The 11,216-nt window shown below is 33.7% G+C and overlaps 1 protein-coding gene across 1 annotated transcript; it reads right to left on the reverse strand.

Moving 5' to 3' along the window:
• Nucleotides 1-321: 321 nt before the first annotated feature.
• LOC131655960 (nucleobase-ascorbate transporter 1) lies at nucleotides 322-5,088 on the reverse strand. Its single transcript, XM_058925758.1, has 14 exons — nucleotides 4,902-5,088; nucleotides 3,456-3,553; nucleotides 3,169-3,345; nucleotides 2,653-2,753; nucleotides 2,496-2,571; nucleotides 2,288-2,347; nucleotides 2,015-2,202; nucleotides 1,835-1,931; nucleotides 1,658-1,744; nucleotides 1,508-1,566; nucleotides 1,327-1,418; nucleotides 1,117-1,194; nucleotides 847-1,007; nucleotides 322-756 (listed from the first exon to the last, which is right to left on the reverse strand). The coding sequence occupies exons 1-14, from the start codon at nucleotides 4,975-4,977 to the stop codon at nucleotides 544-546; spliced, it is 1,563 nt and encodes a 520-aa protein (XP_058781741.1). The 5' UTR covers nucleotides 4,978-5,088; the 3' UTR covers nucleotides 322-543.
• Between the last annotated feature and the right edge of the window lie 6,128 nt (nucleotides 5,089-11,216).

The following is an 11,216-nucleotide window of genomic DNA, read 5'->3' on the forward strand; positions in this document are numbered from 1 at the left end:
CATTTACTATTTTTAGATTATGTTAGATTTATCGGACAATATAAATTTTTTATTATGACTTACAATTACATGTAATTACTATTGACACTATTAGCCATAGAAAATGACACAAAACCAAAAACCTTGGATGGACAGATTTATTAATTAGAACTTAAACTTTTATTTGTAATGTTGTAAGAAGTCAACTTCTTTACTAGACACAACACAACATTTGTTGTCAAAACTAGTTGTACTTTATCGTTAAGAACTTGCACATACAATTGTTGAGTGTAGATAGTACTCATTACTTGGGAAAATTTTACCAACCTCATAACCATCAACACAAGAATAATAAACTAGGGAAAATTTTTATTTTATTGAAATCTACAAAGCATGGTTCCAAATGCTTTTACAATCCTCTGTTGGACCAAAATTTATATGGTCCACAAAAAAAAAAAATTGGGTGATGTTAAAGGAAGAATAGCATTTGTTAGTCATGAATTCCTGAATGTGCAGATCCAAAATAAAACCTATTCTACTCTCTTCAATTTCTCTACACCATCATCATGTAGGTGGGAAGAACTTGTTTAGATTGAAAGGTAGAGTATAAAACTCTTCATTTCTGTTATCACCTCTAAATGTTCTAAACTTCACCCACCACGGCATTCCTCGATCTTTCTTTGACTTTTCAACTTCAAGAGTGTTGTCGAGGATCACTGCTACAATCAATCCTACTGTTGGTGGTGACGAGAATATCGTGTTTAAAAATGCATTGAACTGCAAAGATAAAAAAACATACATAAATATTACTATAATGTAAGTGTCTACAAATTGAGTAGGAATAGTATAGTGTTAGGGAAAACACACCCATAAGGCGTTGGTATGAACTGGGCCATGGCGTGAATTAGTCCAATATTGATTGAAAAATTGGGGAACGGATATTCCAAGGAACAATGTGAGGCCAATGATGATAAGGTTTCTCATGGAGTTCATGTTTGTAAACTGAAGAAATGATATTCCAACTGCACCTGGTGAACAATGAAACATATTGGTTATGTAAATTTTTCGATAATCAGTGCATTACGAAACTTTAACAATGTATGACAATGAAGTTCACTCGAAATGTCGAAAACATACCAACAAGGCCAAATAGAACGCAGTACAATGCAGCAAATATTGGGAAGGGTATAGATGCAAATACAGCTCCAAACTTTCCTGCAGATAACAGAGAAAAAAAAATCATTGTGAATCAGTCTTTTTTTCCTCATCACTAGTTGCCAGCTACCATATTGGATCAACATTGTTGCTTTTAGTAGCGAAGATTGTGTTTGAATCATTAATACCAACCTAAAGTAGCAAAGAATATCATAAAACCAGCAGAAATCTGAACAACTCTGCGACTTCCAACTCGAGTCAGGCCAAGGAGTCCCACATTTTCCCTGGAATAATAACCAGCCACAATGTTCAAGCTATCGTATCAATATAGACCAAGCAACTTGTAATTGAACTTCAATGACGAGCAACTTACACAGAAACAGTGGAACCTGTCCCCGTTCCATAAAGTCCATCAAGCAAGATACCAATCCCCTATGAAAAATTAATAAGATAGGCTCTCAGGCACATAGATAACTATCATTAGTATTAATATCACTGTTATTAGCATTTCGAGTAAATTTACCTGCCAACCGATGCCTCGACTCAACACATAAGCAGGAGGTGGAGTGGCAATCGCCAACCGAGATGCTGCCTTATATGCACCAGTTGACTAAAAACATAGTCACACGGGCTTGAAAATAAATCACTAAAATAGAGACGAGAAGTTCTTATAAGATAACTAGGAAATAAAAATAGGTACCTCCACCATTGAGACTAAAACAGCAGACATCATTGCAAACGAATGACCGGCAGAAAATGTGGGAGGACCCCACTGTAGAGGGTACGGGAACATGAACCTACAAGGATAAAAAAGAAACCTGAGAAATCACCATAACTACTAAACAAATCAGAAGAAACAAGATTGTTTATTCTGAGTTACCATGGAGCAGTAGATATCAGATTAGCTCGGTCTGTGCGACAATGATGCTGTGTCAAGGAAGGTCTGTGTCGGTAAGCTCCACTTGCAGTCAAGATGACAGAATAGATCCAAACAATTGTGACACAAACCAAAACTGGGAAACGTTCAAAGATGGGAATGTCTCTAAATGGCCTCACATGCTTGAGATACTGCAATTTACACCAAATTAGTCTCTCTGAAGAAAATAAATATAAATTGGATAAAAAACCACTATGATTTCATCGTGTCACTTACTTGCGACAATCCAACGACCAACAGCAGCATTGGTATACCAATTTCTACACAGTTCCCTAACTGGAATGAAAACAATATAAAAAATGCATAGCTGTGATATGGAAAATACCCTTTACTAAAACACGAATTTAAGATATACTCCTTAAATATCATTTTTTGAAGTTACTAAAACGATTATAGATAAAATAGATTTTAAAACCACACTTACGTCTGGAAAACCTCTTTGAATTATTCCTAACCCAACCAATCCTACTACAGGTGCCATGCCAAGAGGACTGAAAAATCTGCAGAGATTATTATGTTAATGCGTAAGTATAATTTTAATGTAATTAGAAATGTGTTAGATGCAGCTAGAGATAGAATACCTTGAAAAAAGCCCCCAAACTTGGCTATAACCGAGGATTATTTGAATACTTGAGGCAACAATTAAAGCTCCTTGTATAGCCCGCATTGTATGTATAAATCTCTGCAAACCAATCACACGGCAAGATCGCTTTCAATACCCTACCAAATAAAAAACTTATTAAGTATATATTTCTAAGATTTGGGATTTACATAGAGCCATTTTGCATAAAACCATTGTACTCTACACTTACAAATTCATCTACTACCACATCATAATTTGGATCTAAAGTTGGTAAATTATAACTCGTAGTTTATCGATTATTTGCATTTCTTAACTAAAATCCTCTTACGTTCCAATCAGAATTATTATCGAAGTTTGTCCATAATAATTGTGGTCTATCTTCTATCATTTTAACACTGGTTGGTGAAACTGCCAGAGCAGGTAAATCACAAATCCAGAATTTGAGTAACCAATGTTTAAGCATAATGTTGCCTTAAATACACACCAACAATGAGAAGGAAGCAAGGAAACTTACTTCATGAGGATCATTAATCCGTTGCAATGAGGAGTCACCGATAATATAAGCCACTGGAATTACATATGCAAACGAGCCTCCAACTACAGCAGGTAATCTTGTTCCAAAAAGTGCTTGGAGAAGTGTGTTAATCCCAGCTACAAAAAGAAGGGTCTGTATTACCCTTGCCTTGTCACCCTGGTTCAACAAAAAATCCAAACGAACAATTAAATTCATCACCAAACGACTGTCAAAAGCCATAAGTCCACATACAATAAAGTATATATAATGGATGAAATTCAACTTACAGAACTTCCTCCCATAGCTGGAACGAGCATTGAAGGTATCATCACACTTGTGCCAAGCATCAAAATGTAATTTTGAAATGCTAAGAGAATAGTTTCAGCTGCAAGACAAATCATTCACACAGTGAGGGGAGAAAAATGCTATAGATAACATAATGACAAAATATCGATATGGTTATACAAAAAATCTACACTTCCCCACTATCTAAATACTCAATCTTCTATATCGCATTCTCTAAGCATAACAATACACTTGTCCACCAGAAATAATCGTAATTGAAACACTGTCGGACCCTAAATGCAGGCACGTCCATCGGCCAAGATTCGAACATTGGTCTGTCAAGTCCTTCCGCTAGACATAAACCTGTTGGTAATGTAATTGTATACTACTCTATAGTCCTAGAATAGCAAGAAAAAAAAACGTGAAGGTGCCTAGTTTTTAGTGTAACAAGAGTTAGAAACAAGGGAAGGACATGTAAGATGGACCCAATATCTATTATTCTAGTGAAAATAAAAGATAGCAGATAGCAGAGAGGGTCCTCCTGAAAGAGAAGAAAGACACAAAATTCTAAACTGTTGGACCCCAACATTATTAAATGGTGGGTCATATCACCATAAAAAATGTGCCTTTACTTCTTCTACTGTACTGTACTAATAATTACTACTTGCGTATACAGCATTTAATAAAAATCTTCAAATATAGTATCCTTCAGTTCCTACTAGTTTCTCCTAGTTCCAACTATTATCTTCAGTTTCACTCCTTTCTACCACCAGTAAACAACTTCATTTCAAACACATTACCACAGAGTTCAATAACCCCAGAAAAAATAAATACAAACATAATGTTTTAAATAATTCTTATAAATAAAAAATAAATTATAAACTGTTCTTGAAATATCCATTTCCATATTCCAGCTTTACTTTATAAAAACAAGCTTAACAAAGAAAAGTCTTTTATTATTAAAAAATAATTTCATACATTATACTAAATTCTAATAAAACTATTGGCCTAGGGCTTACTTACACCAATACAAGACAGGTTAGTATAGTTAAAAAAAAAAAATTCGTATATTTTTTAAATAAAAAAATTAACAAAATAAGAAAAAACAAGTTTTTAAAATTTATTATTAAACAGAAGATTTGAGAGTCCCACATTATCTCAACGTTATTATAAAAATTTGAACTTTTAGTCTCCATTTTCGGAACCAAAGTAACAAACCAGTACAAAACTTCAGGAGGTAAATAAGTAACAACCCAAATAGAAGAAAAAAATGGTTTTTAGAAAATAAATAAAAATAAAAAAGCTAACGATAAAAAAAGGAAAAAAGAAAAAATGTGAAATGAGAAATGGTGAAAGCAGGTTTGAAAGTGGTTTATGCTTATGCATGTGTGTGGAATATGAAAAGTTGAAAAGAGAGAAACCTAAATGAGAGAGAAAGAGATTATTACCCCATGGAGGATTAGAGTCTATGCAGTATTCAAGGTCTTGAAGCTGTTCCATAGGAGGATGAGTAATGTCGGCCATTGTTATGGTTGTGTCTGACAGAGGAGAAAAACGGAGAGGAAAGAGAAGAAAGGAGGAGGAAACAGAAGAAGAAGAAGAATTCAGAACAAAGTAAAGTGAAGTTATATATATAAAGAGAACAATTAAAGCATGAGTGAATATTTTTTTAAATAAAAAGTAATTAAAAGGTGAAAAAATAAATGTGCCAGTGACAGTGTATTGCTCTCTTCTTATTCTTTCATCTACAAGCTTTCTTTTGTTTATTTATTTATTCTTTTCGTTATTATTTAGGTTTATTTATATTTTCAGTTTGAAGCAGTGGTGATTTACTGAATTACCCCCTTGAACTATAGCTTGTGGGGCCACTAGTTTTTAATGGGTCATTGGAACGATTTTAATATATTTGACTGTTATGGGAAATTGGTTTTATTTTTTGAATTAATTTTAATATAAAATAAAAAATTGTATTTTTTAATTCAAATGTATTTTTTTTTTTGAAATTTCTATTCAGATGATTTTTATATAAATATATTTAAATGAACAATCGTAGTAATTTCACAAAATTAATGTATTGAAAATCGTTTTTAAGTATAAAATCAAATATGTGTGTGAAAATTAATTAATTAAAAATAAAATTCTATTATTGAGAATCAAACACACTTTTATTGTGAAAGTTCTTGTTGGGTGACACACCAAAAACACATTTGTTGTCATTCAATTTTTGTTTAAATATGCTTTGAATTTATACAAATATATTATTTTTATTTAATCATTAAAAATATTTTATTACACATGTTTTTATCTTGGAAAACTGGAAACCTTTTAAAATTTAATTTTTATTTAATTTTACTATTTTTAAATTTTTAAATGATCTTCTTGTAGGTTGTTGTTATTAAGTCTGTGTACTGTTGTTGTTGTTATTAATTCTATGTATTTGTATTACAGGTTGAAGGACTTAAGGCGTCTAAACATAACTTCCATGACATAATTATTTGGCCAAAAGGAATTAATCTCCTTTAAATGATCAACAACATGCGTGCTGAGTTAGAAATTCTATGGAATGACTTGTGCAAATGGGGTATCATCTCGCTGAGAAAGGGTTTTTTGAGTTTGTCTTCTCCTCCTTAGAGGATGTTAGAAGAGTGTGTACATCAGAAGCTTAGAACCTCTCACCGGGTCTTCTTGAGATTTTTCCATGGACACGAGACTTCACACCAAGCTTGCAACAAAATAACACTGCTCAGGTATGGGTTTGATTTTATGGCATAGCTCAAGAATATCGGATGCCAAAATTCCTCTTTATTATTGCTAGTAGCATAGATACCCCATCTACTCTGATATTGCTTTGACCAAACCTCTGTTAGATAGATCATTTGGACATTTTGTTAGAGTCCTCGTGGACATAAATGTAACTAAAGATATTAGATATAAAATTCTTGTAGAAATGCAGGAATAGACTTTTTTCACTTAATTAGAATACGAAAACCTATCTCACTTCCGCTCATTTGGATATTTTGTTAGAGTCCTCATGGACATAGATGTAACCCATTGATTATTAGACATAGTATAAATGTTACCGATATAACTCACATCAATAAGACTGCAATTAGACATATAAAAAAATGTTTAGAGAGAAGTTCCCCCTCTCTCTATACTTAGGGTTCTCCTCTTTTGATGGGTGTCACCGCCCCTCTTGTAAGGGTTTCTCCTTCCTCATCGGAGTTATTCACCACCATTATGGTGGTCATCTCCTCTTCAATGGAGGTTCCTCCCCCATTGTAAGTTTCTCTTCCTCTCTTTTCATTCCTTTGAAACCTTCATCCATGTTAGATCCATACATGTTTCTTCCTTCAACCTCCATCAAACTCCTGTTCCTCTCCGCCATCAACCATCAATCACTTGCAACCCCAAAATCACCTCCACCAACCAATGGCCCAGAGTGGTATCGACATGGAAAATGACCCCCACCGGAGCCGTCACTACCGGAAGATAAGGAAGCCCGGAGTTTATGTGTGTGTGTGTTTGTTGGGCGTGTTGTTATTAGGCTTAGGTTGTTTTAAGTTTGTGCTCAAGGTATTTGATGAAATGTCTTAAAGAAGTTTGGATGAAGGAAATGTGTTTTTGAGTAAGAATCTTACTAGGGATGTGGCAAATCAAACTCCTCTTTTCAGTCAACAATTGTTTCATCCACAAGTTGTGAGATTAATCAATATTATGAACCTAAATAATCGATTTGAGTGTGATAAAGCTAGTGTCAAAGCTAAAAGATATGATCCGTAACTGTATAGATTTAAAGATCGGGAAACAATTTTTTTTACTTATAAATATGACCGAAAAATATATATAACATAAGACCATCTCCAATGGTAGTTCCTTCTAATAAGTTCTCCACCTAGACATGCCACATCATAGTACCATTGCATTGCAATGCAACTATGAAAAAATTGTGGTACCCAATCAAATTAGTTTATGAGGTAAAGTTGTGGGCCCAATAATAACTTTTTAGAATTATACAATTAAAATAAAAATTATAAAAATTATTTTAAGATGATGTGGCTAGTGGGACCCATAAAGAACCCAAAAATGGATTGCACCATTGGAGATGCTCTAAGTCGTCAGACCTGTCACAACTTAAATGCATGTCAATATATAAATGTGGCACGTGGACATAAGACTATGTACAATGGTTTAGTTATTCAACATCCTACTTTTTCACTTTTTATGTTCCATATCATCTTCTCTCTCTTCCACCTCATCATTCAACACACATTCAAATTTTACTCACTACAATGGTTTTGTTTAATAAAATTCAACACCCTACCCCACTACTTTTATTTCTTATTCTTATTTTCTTTTATATATTTGTTTTTATGATTATATATTTCTACATCTCAATTATTAATTGAAACTAAATTAAAATAATTAAGATTTAAATATTTTATTTTAATTTTTTTCTAATTTAGTAATTTATTTAATTTTTTTCTTCCAATTTTATATTTTTAATTTTTTTTCTTGCAAGTAATAAATAAGAGATGTAGAAATAGTTATTCTTAAAACAGATAAAATTAAAAAAAAAAACTAAAAATATAATACAATATACTAAACACACAACACACTTAAAATGAAACACACATAATTTAATTAGTACAATAGACTCAGCTCACAAACAATTTATTTAATCATGAAACATTTCGATCATGGCACCAATAGCCATTTGTGTAGAAAATTCAGGAACATTTTCATTCGGAACATTTTCATTTCTCATTGGAGTAGAAGAATAATCAGGGGGTGATTGAGATGAATATGACATCATTGATCCATAACATGGCCGATAATTTGGATTAGATGACGACATTATGAAATTTGGAGGAAATCCATAATTTGGTATATTTTGGGGACCTTGTTGGTTGGAAGATTGATTTTGAAATATATAGTTGTTGAAATTTGGGTAGTTGAAAGGATAATTAGTAGAATTTTGGGTGTTAAAAGGATTATTGTTGGGATCCATTTCACTACAAAGATGTTTAGAGCTACAAACAAGAATTTTTTGAAGGCTAAATAGAAAAAATTGAGAGAAAAAAGTAAATTTTTTTTGTGTCCAAATCAAATAAAACAAGTCTCTATTTATAGACAAAAAAAATGATAAATTTTGGTGAAAATAAAAATAAATAAAAAATTGATTTACTAAAAAATAATTTACATTAAATAATTATGAAATAAAAATCTAAACATACACAACCAATAATATTTTGTCACATACTTTAGGTGGCCCCCACTCTTTTCTTATTCAACATGTTGAGAGTCTTCAACACCAATTAATCCTAGGGGTGGCAAACGGACATGCCCGCCCCGTTTAGGCCCGCCCCGCAAAAGCCCGCGAAAAAACGGGGCGAGCTTTTTTAAGAGTGCGAGTCAAAAACCTTGCCCCGCCCCGCAAAAAAAGTGAGGGCGGGGCGGGGAAAGCCCGCGGGCATTTGGCTTTTTAGGCCTAAAAATAGTAAAATTCTATGAAAAAACAAATGCCCGCAAAAGCCCACAAAAAAAAACGGGACGGGGCGGGGCGGACACATTAAAGAGAGAGGCCCTAAAACCTTGCCCCGCCCCGCGAAAAAGTGCGGGTAAAATGGGTTTTCCCCGCGGGTCGGACCCGTTTTGCCACCCCTAATCCACACCACGTTAAACACATGATTCAACACACCATTGTAGCTATTCAACTATTGAATAAATTATTCAACACCCCATTGTAAATGGTCTAACAAACATATTATTTGTTAGAAAATCAATTGAAACCGAATGGAATCGAGGCTAGAATCGTGCACGAAACACTTTCCTTATAGTATTTCAAGCACTCCCAATTTGTCTTGGAGTTTCTACGCAGGAATACCCAGGATAATTCAGCTTTCTCGAGTTTGCGCAAGACCGGCGAAAACTCGAATGTAGCGAAGAGTGCTCTGGAATTATTTTAGAGGATTTGCATTTTTCCGATGTGAATTCTGAATCCAAAATTATGCTTTTATAGGCCATGCTAATATTGTTTCACAAGGTAGCGACCCTTGGTGAAACAATTTCTTTTCCAAGAGTTATGACTTTTGGCCCACAGCATGGTTCACCAACGGTTGCAACATTTCATAAAGAGTGGCCAACTTTCAAATTCAAAATTCAAATCCACTAGCATATTTTCCTTGTCATTTTGGAACACACCCATATTATTAATTATTATTAATAATTTACAACAATCCCCCACTTGTTCTAATAATGACAAGTCTAATTCCAGAATATAGAAAGCAAAAGAGTGTTAATACAGTTAGGTATCTTTCGATTTGAACTTAACCTTAGTAAAGACAACGCAAAGCCTAATCGGAACGTTAGGTAGCTATGCTTTGAACCGTTATCCCATGTGATCAGACCGGCGTTACTATACACACACTCTTTAAAGGTTCTTCGCCTACATACCTCGCCTAGCACTATTTATGGCCATGTGCTTTTCCTGTCTTCATGAATTTTTCATGAGAGAAACTCCAACTCTCACTTTAAGACGGCACCATCTCGAAATTCATATAGGTGAAGTTCAGTTTGTATCTATTTCTTGAGATACATATCCTCCTCGATATAGAACTTCATTAAGAGTTTCTAAAAAAAAAACTCAACCCTCAATTATGTAATAGTCAACATTGTCACAAAATGTTGCACCATCTTCCAAATCAACGACTTGTTGTTACCCATTGAATCTTAGGTTAAGATGTATTAACTTCAGATTGGGTTGCTATCATTGTTGGAACACTTATTCAAGGAGTTTCAACCTCACACCTCTTGAGGTTATCTTTACTAAATCCCTGGCCAGTAGTTTAGTAAATGATTTATTCAAAATTATAGATCGATCGTATATATGTGAATGAGATGATTACATCTTTAATCAATTTTCTCACGAAAGAATGTCTAAGGCCTCAGTGGCCAGACTTTTCATTTTACACATATCTGAATTCTCTTGATAAATTGGCTTGACTATCACATTGTGTTAACAACTTTGAAAAATTGTCTTTAGCCAATGGAACTTCCAACAGAAGGTCCTTCAACCATTCAACTTCTTGACCAGTGGAAGCGAGATCCACATACTATGGATCCATGGTCAAGAGTGTGTTGCATATTTGTTTCTTGATCTTCCAAGAAATCTCATCCCCAACTAGTGTAAATATATGATCTCCAACACTCGATATCCAACTCATATTGGTATATCCTTCTTATATGCAGGAAACTTACCATAACGGAGGTCAAGATTTTGGCTTTTAAAAGATGATCAAAATCCTTGTGATGGCCTTCCAATGCTCACCATTTGGATTTCTAGTAAATCTACTCATTTACTAAGTGCAAATGCTATGTCAGGTCTAGTACATTACATTAGAACACGAATTTCACTTGCGTATTCTAATAAAGCCACATCTCTTCCATCATCATTTTGACACTAAGATCAAATTGAATATTCACTTTCTTGAAATGTGATAGTTTGAACTTATCAAGAAATTTCTCAACAAAGTGCATTTGACTAAGTTCACAACCCCCACTATTTTCGCGTTATTTTGATCCCCTAAAGAGTGTCAACTAGTCCAAGATCTTTCATCTTGAATTTGGAAGTTTTCTCAATATGTTTTTAACCCCCACTATTTCGCTTTACTTTGATCGAAAATGGTGTCTATCATTTCAAGATCTTTTCATCTTGAATGTCGAATCTAGAAACCTCTTTGTTTCTAAAGTTCCATTCATCT

This window comes from Vicia villosa, linkage group LG3 (assembly GCF_029867415.1).
Source record: "Vicia villosa cultivar HV-30 ecotype Madison, WI linkage group LG3, Vvil1.0, whole genome shotgun sequence".
Classification (NCBI taxonomy): domain Eukaryota; kingdom Viridiplantae; phylum Streptophyta; class Magnoliopsida; order Fabales; family Fabaceae; genus Vicia; species Vicia villosa.